Source organism: Crocuta crocuta, unplaced genomic scaffold (genome assembly GCF_008692635.1).
Source record: "Crocuta crocuta isolate KB4526 unplaced genomic scaffold, BGI_CrCroc_1.0 scaffold290, whole genome shotgun sequence".
NCBI classification, from domain to species: domain Eukaryota; kingdom Metazoa; phylum Chordata; class Mammalia; order Carnivora; family Hyaenidae; genus Crocuta; species Crocuta crocuta.
In genome coordinates, this window is record NW_027527429.1 from 3331076 (window position 1) to 3345003 (window position 13928).

General features: G+C 47.9%; 1 protein-coding gene across 5 annotated transcripts in view; it reads left to right on the top strand.

Moving 5' to 3' along the window:
• COL6A3 (collagen type VI alpha 3 chain) overlaps positions 1-13584 on the top strand; it is a 79031-nt gene extending 65447 nt beyond the window's left edge. For 2 of the 5 annotated variants that reach the window (XM_077757573.1, XM_077757582.1), the window contains exons 38-42: positions 2149-2567; positions 3836-4099; positions 5084-5182; positions 12026-12190; positions 12828-13579. In XM_077757573.1, coding sequence (XP_077613699.1) covers positions 2149-2567; positions 3836-4099; positions 5084-5182; positions 12026-12190; positions 12828-12868 — 988 coding nt within the window. In that variant the 3' untranslated portion in view covers positions 12869-13579. Of the gene's footprint in view, positions 1-2148; positions 2568-3835; positions 4100-5083; positions 5183-12025; positions 12191-12827 lie in introns of all 5 variants that reach the window. The other 3 variants (XM_077757555.1, XM_077757565.1, XM_077757591.1) reach the window with 3 other exon arrangements.
• Positions 13585-13928: the final 344 nt, after the last annotated feature.

Genomic DNA, 13928 nt, shown 5'->3' on the forward strand with positions numbered 1-13928 from the left:
ACTCCAGGAGCGGAGAGGAGGGCCCTGTGGCTGTGGGACAGAGGGTGAGGCGACGGGGACTTGGTGGCAGGAGCTGAGCCCGGCCGACGTGCCGGCGTGTTGTGCCCCTGAAGGCTGTGCCACAGACTGTCACGCTTGGTGGGGGAGCAGAGGTCCCGCCTGTAGCACCCGGAGGAGATGTGGACCTGAATTATGCTCGAAAAACGAGCATGTGGCTGCCTCCCAGTTGACCTGCAGGCTGGGGATGGAGAACCTGCCTCCCTCTCCCATCCCTTCAGTGCTTCGGCTCTTGCCCGTGCCCGGAGAGAGGTGCTGAAAGTCACCGCTAAGGGAGCTGGGGCCCTTTCTGGTGGCGTCATGTGTGTCCGTCCAGGTTCAGAGGCTCTCTCTCCCTCGCCTTAATTATCTTTGTGATTTCTCTCGGACATTCTTTTTTTTTTTTAATTTTTAATGTTTTATTTATTTTTGAGAGAGAGAGAGAGACAGCATGAGCAGGGGAGAGGCAGAGAGAGAGGGAGACACAGAATCCGAAGACAGCTTCCAGGCTCTGAGCTGTCAGCACAGAGCCCGATGCGGGGCTCAAACCCACGAACCGTGAGTTCATGACCTGAGCCAAAGTCGGACGCTTAACCGACTGAGCCACCCAGGCGCCCCTCTCTCGGACATTCTTAACGTGATCCTTCGGAAGACAGAATGGGCAGTATAACCTAGTCTTTGAAGTGTTATGACATCAGCTGAAAACTTACTGCCTGTGACATAGTGTGACAACTCTAGAAATTCACGAGTGTCCTCTCAGGGCCGCAAGTGGACAAAGGGTAGATCTGTGCCGCCGTGTCTCATTATGTTGCTGGTCTTTCTAGGGATTCGTAAGAGATCAAGACATTGTGGAAAAACAACCACACACCCCAAAATTAGTGCAAACAAACATACACAACGAGGTGTGAGAGTGAAAGTATACACTGACTTTATAAATTTGAGCTCGACACAGCATTTTGTTGAGTGGATACTTTTTTTTTTAATGTTTTATTTATTTCTGAGAGAGAGAGAGAGAGAAAGAGAGAGACAGCATGTGCAGGGGAGGGTCAGAGAGAGAGGGAGACATGGAATCAGAAGCAGCTCCAGGCTCTGAGGTGTCAGCCCAGAGCCCAATGCGGGGCTCGAACCCAAGAACCGCGAGATCATGACCTGAGCCGAAGTCGGACGCCCAACCGACTGAGCCGCCCAGGTGTCCCAAGTGGATGCTTTCTTATCATGAGAGTAGCTATTAACCATTTTAAAAAAAAATTCTTGGTGTATATGTTTCAGTTGGCCAATTTTTATATTTTGGACATTTTCAAGTATAATTATTCTTGTCAATGATACTAATAATTAAAATATTTATTACTGTCTCTTTACTTTCTCCTGCTCTTATTTTATAAACTAGAAATAAGCTGACCGATGTATATAGTACAATATAGGCTTCAGTTTTAAAAAAACATTTTGAGAGGGAGAGAGCGAGCAGGGTGGGAAAAGGCAGAGAGAGAGAGAGAGAGAGAGAGAGAGAGAGAGAGAGAGGAAGACAAAGCATCCCAAGCAGGCTCCACTCTGTCAGCCCAGGGCCCAGCTCAGGACTTGAACCTACACACTGTGACATCATGACCTGAGCCGAAACCAAGAGTCAGATGCTTAAGTGACTGAGCCACCCAGGCGCCCCTGGAGGCCTCATTTTTAATGATTTTATTACTTTATATGCTTTTCAGTATCTTTTCTGTGGCACGATTCTAAAAGGAAAGAATTTAATATAAGCAATACTGATGTGCGATCATCAATGCTGCTGGGTGCATTTTGATAAAGCAGCAAATTTCGCGTAGCTCATGGGACTGTGCTTTTGGAAATTTTAGATAGCAGGCAAAAATACCCAGGGCTTAAAGAATATTTAAGGGGCACCTGGGTGGCTCAGTTGGTTAAGCATCGACTTCGGCTCCGGTCATGATCTCTCCATTCAGGAGTTCGAGCCCCGTGTCAGGCTCTGTGCTGACGGCTCGGAGCCTGGAGCCTGCTTCCTGCTTCTGATTCTGTCTCCCTCTCTCTGCCCCTCCCCTGCTCATGTGCTGTCTCTCTCTCTAAAAAGATAAATAAACATTAAAAAAATTTAATTTGTCTTAACAGAAATATTCCGAATAACGTGACTTCAAGTCCTACATCCAAGCTAGTGACCACGACGAAGCCGGTGACCACGACGAAGCCGGTAACCACCACGACGAAGCCGGTGACCACCACAACAAAGCCGGTCACCGTGGTAAACCTGCCGCCCTCCAAGCCAGTCTCAGCAAAGCCAGCCGCACCCAAACCGGCAGCTGCGAGACCGGTGGCTGCAAGACCCGTGGCCACCAAGCCCGAGGCCACCAAAACGGCCACGGTCAGACCTGCAGTGGCTGCAAAGCCGGTGGCTGCGAAGCCGGTGGCTGCGAAGCCAGCCGTGGTCAGACCCCCTGTGATGGCCAAACCAGTGGCTGCCAAGCCCGAGGCTGCCAAGCCCCAGGCGGCCAGACCGGCCACCAGCAAGCCAGACGCTGCGAAGCCCATGGGTAAGAAAGCACCGTTAGGGCCGCCCACCTGTCACACCCTCACTGCTGGTGCTCAGAGCATGTCCTCTGAAGCCTGTTTATAAGGCTGTTGAAATGCTGTCATTGATCTGGGATTTGTACCTCTAGATAATGCAGTTTAGGAGGTGCTGGTCAGAGCATGCAATTGTCAAAACGTTGCTTTTCTTTTCTGTTAGAAAGCCGTCTCTCTCTTCCCTCTGTGAGGCTGGCGAGCCCCTCACAAGGAGCAGGTGAAATGAGTCTCCTACCCTCTGCCGCCCCCATCCCCCACTGCCCACCCCAAGCCCCGAATCCCATCTTGGGTTTTCTGGCAGAAGGAGGCCCCAAGGTGCACGCGGTGGCTATACTGGAGTGTTGAGTTTCATAAATTGGCAAGTCAGAGCCCGGACAATCAGCCTTCCCCCCACCCCCCTTCCCACGAATACTGTCTATGGGGAAGGCACCTTCCAGATGGAATGAGATACGAGGGTGGGTGGGCTTACTGAGACCCAGAATTTGTTGTTTTATTTTTCACTCTGATCCTGGAAGATACTAGAGAGTCACAAACCATATAGGAAGGTGAAGGCAGAATGTATGGCTGCAAAAAGGGGGAAATTGTCTTCATTTGATGGACAGAGAGAAAGCAAGCAGGGATTCCTTTAAAAGAATTTCCTGTCATGCCCTGAAGTTTCGTGACTTAAAACATTTTAACTTACGGGGCTCATTCTGTTTTCAGTGCTTCATTTCAGATTAGTGCACTGGACTGTATGTTTTCCTTTTTTTTTTTTTTAATATTTATTTTTGAGAGAGAGAGAGACAGAGTGAGAGCAGGGGAGGAACAGACAGAGAGAGAGAGAGAGAGAAAGAGAGAGAGAGAGATGGAATCCGAAGCAGCTCCATGCTCCAAGCTGTCAGCACAGAGCCCAATGCAGGGCTCGAACCCACGAACTGCGAGATGGTGACCTGAGCCAAAGTCAGCCGCTTGACCTACTGAGCCACCCAGGCGCTCCTGGACTGTGTGTTTGCAAAGTTTCTCCTTAATGAGAGATTCTCAACAGGAAAGACATAGTGATGTATCTTGTTGAGATTCTGAATTCCACGTTTTATGTAGGTTGCTGGCTCATGAGACTAACAGTTCTCAGGAGCCCAAATGAGAAATTAGCTCCCTGCTCACCCCAAGGTCATCGCTTCGGTCGTTCTGTTGCCTGTGCGCTACAGTCTCGTGGGGTGGTGAGTTTTATCTCCACACTCTGCTTCCCTCTGTCCTCCAGTTAAGGCGTTCCGGGAGGTCCAGGTGTCGGAGATCACGGAGAACAGCGCCAGACTCCACTGGGAGAGGCCCGAGCCCCCCAGTCCTTACTTCTATGACCTCACTGTCACCTCAGCCCACGATCAGTCCCTGGTGCTGAGGCAGAACCTGTCGGTCACGGAGCGTGCCATCGGGGGCCTGCTCGCCGGGCACACGTACCACGTGGCGGTGCTTTGCTATTTGAAGTCTCAGGTCAGAGCTGCCTACCAAGGAAGTTTCACTACAAGTGAGTACGTGGGCCGCCCTGAGCACTCGGTACCTGATTTCCACAGAGAATGTCAAACAGGACATAGAGGGGTTGGTGCTTGTCCGTTGGATCTGAACTGATGAGCTTAGCCTGGGTGTTTTGGTTATGCCCCGTTTCGTAGATGAGCTCCATGGAAGGTGGGATTCCTTGTGAACTGTTGCCCTCTGTGGGGGTCCTGAAGGGCCACATCCATTTGTGAAGGAGGCCAGATCCATTTGGCCTACATGACGCCTCCTCCACATCCGTGGAACCTGACCGGGGGCTCGACTGCCCACCATGACTGTGTGTCTAAAGTTCGTTTCCATGTTCAGTGAACAGAAACCCCCCACCCCCCAGAGTCACTGGCTTTTCACAGAGGACCCGAGGGGACCATGCGCCTTACCGCCCCAAGACCAGGGGACACACACGGCCACCCACAAAGGGCATCACATGCTGCCCGGTGCACCAGGCGGTGGCTCTGCCCTCATTGTCTCTTGTCGCCTTGGCCCTTCCGTGGCCCTGGGGGACCTGCCCGTGCGGGTGTTTCCTGTCTCTGTTAGCTACCATCCCCCCATCCCCCTGGCCTTTGACGTTCTTGCGGCCTTTGCCCCCCATTCTGTCTGGGCCAGTGCAATTCAGATCAAGGAGTTCTCCCCAAAGAAAGGGAACTCCTATCCGTCACCACATAATCCGTGAAGATGTGAGTGTAAAACCCCTTCCGCGCCGGGGCTCCATTTTCGTGGATGAAAGCAGAAGAGGCTCTACAGGAAATGGGAGGATTTACTCAAAGTTCAGATTCCCTCCTTTTGCTCCATGAGAGGAGTGGCCTCAGGAGTGTTTGTAGAGACTCGGCGGGTCTCCACGTGTCGTTGGCTCGCCCTCGCGTGAGACGGTAACCCGGAGAGGCAGCTTGCAGTCGCGGAGAATTCCTGAGTCTGTCAGTTTCTGTGTGTCCTGCCAGTCGCATGTGTTTTTCTTTTCTAGAAAAAGCTCAGTCCCCGTCTCCACCACAAGCAAGGTCAGCTTCTAGTTCAACCATCAATCTAATGGTGAGCACGGAGCCACTGGCTGGTGGTGAAGCAGGTGAGTTGTGAAGTAGTAAGTCCGTTAACAGCACTAAGAAAGCATTCTACCAGACGTTAAAAAAAATTTTTTATGTTTATTTATTTTGAGAGAGAGAGAGAGAGAGAGAGCACGTGCATGAGGCAGGGAAGGGCAGAGAGAGGAAGAGAATCCCGAGCAGGCTCCACGCTATCAGTGCAGAGCCAGAATTGGGGCTTGATCCCATGAACCATGAGATATGACCTGAGCCAAAAGCAAGAGTCAGATGCTTAACCAACTGAGCCACCCAGGCACCCCTCTTCCAGACATTTTAAAGCCTTTGAAGCCTAGGCTCTAGGTCATCCACTGGGATTCTAATTCTCAGGCAAGTCTGGCTTCTCTGGAAAGTTCCACATGGGTTCTTTGTGGCCCAGTGTAGTCTGATTCTGCAGAGTCTGAGTTGTAAATGGTGACCTTCTTTTCCTGTCACCAGACTCTTAAAGAAGGCCAGATGGCAGTTGCTTTGGGGCTGTAGTCGGGAATTCAAGTGTCTGTTGATCAGATTTCCCTGAGCCTCCTGTTGGGGCTAGAGTTGATTTATGGTTCATGAAGCCAGAAGCATAGGGATTTGTCCACTCAGTGACTTAATCTAATAACGACTGCCTAAAAGAACACAAAACAACCCAACTAGTAGAACCTGTGAAATGCAGGGGTTTGGAAGTGACCCATGAGAGGGACGATCTGGTCCTAATTCCCTAAGCACACACCCTGGCTTAGCCTGTCATCCCACCGATCGTGGGTCTGAGCCTGAGTGTGTGTGCACTTCTCTGGGTGATGAGTTCAACCTGTTCCTAGAACTGACAGGCAACACGTGCTTTTGCACCTGGGTAGTGGGAGTCCTGATTCCTTGAGACCTTTGCCCTTGTCCTGTGGACCACGAGCCAAAACTCTTCTCCAATGATAACCGATTATTGATACAGTTGATATGTTTTGCTTCGAAGTGTTCTTCAAAAGACGTTGGCCGTCGTATCCAAAGTCAAAATTCTATGGGCATTTCCCTACGGTATTGTTTTATAGACCCCACTTGCTGTGGGGACAAGTCCTTCTTTGATGTGTGGGCCGCCGTCCAGAGAAAGAAGGCATTCCTCTTTGCAGTGTTTATGTCTGCAGCGGACTCTGATAGAAGGCATTTGCTGAGGCACGTGGTCTTTGTCTTGGGTTTCAAAGCTGTGTGCTTTCTCAATACTCACAGCTTTGTCAGAGTCGGTGGCACATTGCTTTCTGAGCTCTTAGTAAGGATTCTTTTTTTGTTTTTGTTTTTTGTTTTGAGAGAGAGAGAGAGAGAGAGAGAGAAAGAGTGCATGAGCTGGGGAGAGGGGCAGAGGAACAGGGAGAGAATCTTAAGTAGGAACAAACTGAGGACTGATGGTGGGGGTGGGAGGGGAAGTGGGGAGATGGGCATGGAGGAGGGCACTTGTGGGCATGAGCACTGGGTGTTATATAGAAACCGATTTGACAATAAACTATTAAAAAAAATAAAAATAAAAAGTACAAAAAAAAGTAGGCTCCGTGCCCAGAGCGGGGGCCGATATGGGGCTCGATCTTGTGAACCGTGAACTGTGAGATCATGACATCAAGGGCTGGACGCTCAATGGATAGAGCCACCAAGGCACCCTGAGGATTCCTCATTTTACTCTTTCTCTACAAGTTTTGAAAATGATGCCTGTTTCTCCATCTTAATCTCTCTGTAGAGACTGCATTCTATCCCATCTGTGTACAAATAAAATTGGATGATTTCTAACTCCACACACTCACCTTTGGTGGCCACTTGGGAGGAGAGCCTTTTGGATTCTTTTAGTTGTTTCTGGAGAGAATCTTCTCTATCGCTAGAATATTTTATTCCATCAGCAGACTTTCCCTGTGGCCGTCTATCTGTGCATATCTATGTCAATGATCTATATCTGTATCCGTATCTATATCTGTATCTATGCTGTATCTTTATGTCTATATCCATCTATCTCTCTTTCTGTCATCCATTCATACAGTCACATCTCCTACTGACAGGTAGTATCAGGAGTTACTAGAAAGAAAGTCAGTCAGTGCAGGAGTTGTGGGACTATTATACACATAGATGTGTATGGAAGAGCCTTTGTCCCCTGCACTAGGGGACCTTCAGCTCCTCTCTCTCTTCTGCTCCCTTCCTGGGTCACTTCCGTGGTGACTTGGTCCCCAACATGGTGCTCGAGCTCAGAGAGAAGCTGCAAAGAACTCACAAAGAACTCGCCCAAAGATTTGGGTCAGGAAAGATGAAATTCTAACTTCAAAGTCCTTGAAATCTGCCTATTACTTCCCCCTCACTTTACCTCTCATACAGAGTAGGGATTGTAAAATTCCTACAAATTCGGTGCTTCATTGAGAGAAAATGACTGAGAGTAAATTCCATGGCGAGTCTTGGGGATGTTTTTGGTTCTTTTTTTGTGTGGTCCAGAAGGGACGGGAATATCTAAACAGTATTTAGTTGATATAAACAACACAGTCATTAAACATGAATCGCACTGGGCTGTGGTGTTTGTTGTTTAAGACTGAGTCATGGGTTCAGAGTTAGGAAAGTCCTTTTAATCCAGACCTTTAACACGTAGGTCTCTCATCATGTGGCAGAGAAAAAGGATTTTGGTGGCGCTTATGAGTCTTTCAAGGCTGCAAGTAGTTAGATACAGATGCTTCTAATCTTTCTCCTTCATCGGGATTACAGTGTAAACTCAAGTCCTAGGACTCAGATCTTTCACCCTTCCCTGTGTGAACCCCAGCTAGTGATTCGAGTCCATGTGAAGATAGAACTTGCTTCTCTTAAGAACAAGACCCTGCATAGTTGATCACTCCCCCCGCCCCACGGTAACAAAGCAGCACTTTGCTGGAGATGGCATTTAATACATATTTGTTCAATGAACATATATAAGTGCACACACGCACACACATGCCCACATGCACACGCGGGCGCACAAATTTTGAGAGCTCTTTTTGAAGGAAATCAATTAGATACTTTAAAATGTTTAAAGCTCCAGATGGGAAAACAGAATCAGGAGACGAAAGCTTCCCCTCTCTCCCAACCTCCTGCCTCCCCTGTCACCTGCCATGACTTAATTAGTCATCTTAGGAATTTTCCCCAAGGGAGTAAAACATTTTTATGATATTCTTATTTTTGCAGGTGGAAAAAGAGTAACAACAAATCACTTTATTAAGTAACTTGAAAAAAATTTTTAGTGCTTATTCATTTTTGAGAGAGAGAGAGAGAGAGAGAGAGAGAGAGAGAGAGAGCATGAGTGGGGGAGGGGCAGAGAGAGAGGGAGACACAGACTGGGAAGCAGCTCCAGGCTCTGAGCTGTCAGCACAGAGCGCGATGCGGGGCTCAATCCCACGAACTGTGAGATCATACCTGAGCTGAAGTTGGACGCTTAACTGACTGAGCCACCCAGGAGCCCCTTTATTAAGTAAGTTTTAAAAATACACTCCCTGTATTCTTACTCAGTACTTGCATCCAAATATCAGCTAGCATACAATGCATTCTCTCTCCAAAGATGTATTTTTGAGACAATGGAGGCAAAATTAAATTTAAAAACTGCTTTTTATATGTAGTTGTGAGTACAGTTTAATTTCTCTTATTTTTTGCAGTTATCAGTTAATTAGAAGCACGGTTTGTATTTACAAAGATGTGTCCCTTTCTTGGCATTAAATGTTAGATACTTTCCCCTGCCTTTTTGATTTTACTTACATGAATAGAAAGATTCACTGGGGTCTGATACTACCTTAAGGAACTGTATTTCGTTAGAGCTTAGCATTTTGGACATAGAACACATGATGAACAGTGTTGGAACTCATGAACTGTGAGATCATGACCTGAGTTGCATCAAGAGTTGGACACTTAACTGACTGAGCCACCCAGGCACCCCAAAGCTGATAACTTTTAAATGCTACTCATAGACACTAAAGAAACCTCAAACCATAAAAAAGGCAAGATTTTCCAGTTGAACACTTTATCTGTTTCAAAGGGTAGTATCTCTTTCTAATGATAAAATCATAGATATTCATTGTGGAGAATCCAGAACTTACCAAAAAAAAACCTAAGAAACTATGACTCCCATAGTTGAAGCATTGATGACCACTGTTAATGACCCCAGGCATAGCCTTTTAATTTTTTAAATGGATATAACATGTGGGCATGTGCACACACACGTGCCCACGTCTTTGTTGCCAAAGCGGACCATGTTTCTTAGGACACCTTCCACCCTGTGGTCGCTGCTCTCAGACTCCCAGGTGTGTTCCCATGACTTCTGTGAACAGGTGGGATTCCCTGGCAGGGTTTTTCAGATGCACTTGCCTCGGTTTCTTCTCATATTCAGATGCTCACTGATGCCCGGTGATCAGTTCATATTTCACTGGAAAGTATCTCCGGAGAGTGATCTGAATCCACAGCCCCTCAGGTCAATATTTTAAGATGAAACTTATTTACGTTGTTATTCCAAGCAAAAGTGAATCAGGGAAGGTTCTTGAAAATGTCGCTCCCTCTTGTCCTTTAGGCTCCTGTTGGGTTCTCAATATAAGGAGGAGAAAATCAGTGTGTGCAGCCTGACCCTCCTCTCACATCAGAGGGGACTCCGGGCTCCCTCCTGGCTTGTGCCCCAAGGGGCACACTCATTTTGGAGTGAAAACCTGGACAACTGTTGTGTCCAAACACTTGTTCTGGGTAAAAGCTTGATGAGGTCTGTCCAACCACCCCTCTTTGGACAACAAGACATTTTTAGTTTTGTGTCCATAAAATGGTTGTTTTAGCACAGACACAGCAGAGTCCAGTCTACGTGGTGTATCTCAGAAATCAGGATGACGGGAATGAAAACTACAGGGCTTCTTAGGACAAAACATTTCACTTCCATGCTTTAAGCATGAAGAATCCCAAGTGTTTGTCTTTCAACAGCGCGGGTCCCTCGTTCATGTATTTCTCTTGGTCTACCAAATATCTGTGTGCCCGTGATGCCAGCTCCCCTCTGTCATGCTGGGAAAGCTACAGGGTCTTAGCGGCGCTGGTCACTGGCATAAAGGATGGGGAATTGCAGGAGCGATAGTTTGGTGATGGACAGTTAAGGTGAAAATCCTAGGAGGCCGGGGAAGCCAATCAGTCAGGGAGCAGAGGGTCCTTCCGCAGGGCAGCCTCCGGGCTGCGTGGCTCTGAGTCCGGGAGGGCTTCCCGTGTCTGCTTTGAAGGGGCATGGGGGAGCGGGAACAGAGGAGCTAAACACAGGTGGGGCCAGGACTGAGGGCGTGTGGAATAAATAAGATGGAACAGACGTGAGCCATGTGGGGGGTGCTCGGGAGAAGGAGAGGGGACGAGTCAACCGTTTGGCCCGAGCCTCACACGAAACAGGGAACCCACTGGCAAACGACGATAAGTTTTGGTGGCCAAAATCCTCTTGCTTTGCTCAGTTCTCTGCAGGACATTTCTTTAAAGCCAGGCATTTGTCTTCGGTTGTAGGCACATTTGGGAGGAAGAAAATCATTTTCGTAAATTGTCATCATTTTATTCTGGCTTCACTGGGTTTTCCACAGCTCTTGGTCGAACCGCTGGCTTTCTGGGCCTTTGAGAGGGTCTGCAATTAGGAGATAACTGTGGAGCCACCAGCCTGTGCCCGGGAGATGGCCTCCCCCATGTCACCAGGGAATGTTGTAGGCTCATTCTGAGCCTAAATCCTGTGTGCCTCTGAGTCTGGTCCATTATGGTTGACCCAAGCTTTGGTTCCTTACCTGAAGATTTATGTTTCTCTTTCACTTCCTGGTGCAATCAGAACCTCCGCCGCGCAGCTGTGAGCAACCCACGCGGGTGGGGACCCAGCCCTGCGTGGGGAGGGCGCGGTGACTCAGGCATGTTGGCTCCTCCCAGAAACACGTAGCATTGTGCACTCTGGGGAATTTTGTTGAAGGAAGGATTACATTTTTCAAACTTACAGAAAATGGTTGACATTAATGCTTCTCTTTCCCAGCATGACCTGGAGTTTGCCAGAGAACTCTGTAAATAGACGTTTTACTCTGAAAGGGCTGTAAACTTCTCTTTCCAGGCGCTGTGGAGCGGCTCTGACTTAGCTCTTAACTTTGCAGCTGGGCCACATCAGAAGTATGCATGTAAAACATAAACTTCCTTAACTGGACAAAGAATGCTTCTGTGTCTTCAAAATAGCTTCGTGATGTGACATTTTTGCCATCGTGAATTTTACATCAGCGGTAGCACTTCTCTTTGCTTGTTTAATTTGGCTGCTTTCAGAGGCCGTCAGCTACACACACACACACACACACACACACACGCACACCCGTGCATGGGCACACATGCACACATACTCACAAAGGATGTTTCTTTTCCACGTTGACTTTTATTTCCCCTCTGCTTGCCTTGTAGTGAAACATACAGCCTTATGTTTGAACTAGATTTTGATGGAACTTACTTGCCATGTGGCCGAGGAGTAGAACGTGCCATAGTTTTAAGACTTAGTTTCTTAGCTGGGGCTCTAGTATTGAAGGAATTGGAGGGTAAATGGCCCTGTGTTTGGAAAAGGGGAAACAGTTCATTCATCTGAAATTATCCAATAACGAAGGCTTGCATTCGGAATCTGAGTGAAGTTGGCGAGGTCCTTTCATCGAGGCAACTGCAGTATTGCTGTCGGTGAGATTCACGTCCATCCGACAGCCAGGAGGGGGAGGCGTGGCGAGGGTAGCAGGGTTTCGCTCCTCAAAGCTCTCCTGTTTGCCTTACCAGCCTTGTGATAAGACCTTCAGCCCCTCGCGCTGGGAGCAGAGTCCTTAGCGTGTCCTAATTGATGCTCTGTTCTCATCCCGTTATTAAAGACATATGTAAGTTACCCAAAGAAGAAGGAACTTGCAGGAAATTCATACTGAAATGGTACTACGACGCAGATACCAAAAGCTGTGGGAGATTCTGGTATGGAGGCTGCGGTGGCAACGAGAACAGATTTAATTCACAGAAAGAATGTGAAAAAGTTTGCGCTCCCGGTAAGTGATTGATTATTCTTTTGTGTTTGTGGCTTTTGCAAAGCTGACAAGAGATCGAGGTGGATGATTCACCTTTTCTACGATATTTGAATTTACAATGAGTAGGGTAGATTGGACAAAAGGGGTAAGTTGTATCTTTAGATATGGAAGATATTCAATTAAACACATGCAATTAATTTTCTAAATGATTATCATTTCCTAAAAACATCCTTGTATACTTGGGTTTTTGCCCATGAAGAGACACAAGGCCAAACTATTCTTCCCTCTTCATCTTTAAATAATTGCTTCATCTTCATACTGATGTTGACACTGGGGCCACCCAGTATCTCCGTTACATTGGGCAACTTGACTGCTATACGGACAGCTTCCCCGAGAGTCTTGCAGGTGCCAGAACGGGAGACTGCAGGGTGCACGAGGGGCTGGCCACTGGGCACTCGGTGCACACACAGACCCAGACCAGGGAGTGCCAGGAGAGCTGTTCAGGGCACTGAGCAGGAAAGGAAGATTGGGGAGGAAAACCAGAGGCCGTGGGATTGTTTTTGTGAGAAATGTGGTGTCCTTTTCAGTCAATGATGTGGCTTTCCCCCCTCCTTTTCTCTCCCACCCACACCGGCCCGCCCTCTCCATCAATGCTCAGCGCTCGTCAACCCCGGTGTCATGGCTGCCATGGGGACCTAAGCGTAGCCGACGGTTACCACATACCTCTTGAAGAAGGAGTCAGCCATTTCCAAGTCGTCTCTGTAGAAGCTCTGGGTATAGACATCTTTGCACTGTTCCGTTTCTTGCTTTGACGTACCTTTGAACTCGGAACGAACCGTTCTGCCGCATGACCTATCGATATGGTGCTAAATGTGTCTGTGGACCCAACGCTCTCTGTCTCCAGGCAGTTATATCGTATACTTTGAATGTTGTTGTAATAGTTATCCACCGCTGGTGTTTACGTGGACGTTTCTGTAAACTCAGATGCTCTCTGGAGTTTCACGCTTTGCCTGTGTCGGGCAAGGGTACGATCTAGAACCTAACTCCAAATTTCACTGCTACTCTGTATACTTCTGCTTGGTTCATTTCTTCCCTCTTCGTTAAGCACGACTTTAGATGGAAAGCCTGTGTACGGTGAATAAACAAGATTCCAACTTTTGACTCTCCTCCCCAATTTCCTAGATTAGATTTCAAGCTAATTTTCTTCTCCTAAAGCCTCTAACAACCAACCTAGTTAGAAGGAAGCAAAATTACCTTAATCTGGGTGCACTGTTGTGGGACCAATGCCTTCATTAAAGAATGAAGAAAGTCATCATAGAGAATATTTTTGGCATTCCTCTAATGTTGTGTGGGTTTTTTTTTTATGCAAGGGGGGGGTGGGGAGGGTGTTTAATTTTAATTTTTAAAGATTTTAGGAAATTTATACAAAGAAACTTTTTAATAAAGTATATTGAAAGTGTCGTGGGCTTGATGTTATTGGCTGTGTGATTTCGGTAGCACCTACGGTCACAGTGACCCCAGGCAGGGGTAATGGGGCCCAGGGTTTCAGTGGATGAGCATGACTGCTCTATCACCAAGCGCGGGGCCACGGGGGGCTCAGCCCGCTGACACTGTGGTGCTCTGTGGACCTGGTAGATCACCTTCCCTGCTTAGGACCCCTTTCTGGAATCTGAGATCTTCCCGGCCAGACTGGCCTTTATCCTCTGCTCTAACTTCTGGTGAGACCCAGAGCCATGGCCTCCTTCCCTGGCTCCTCTCT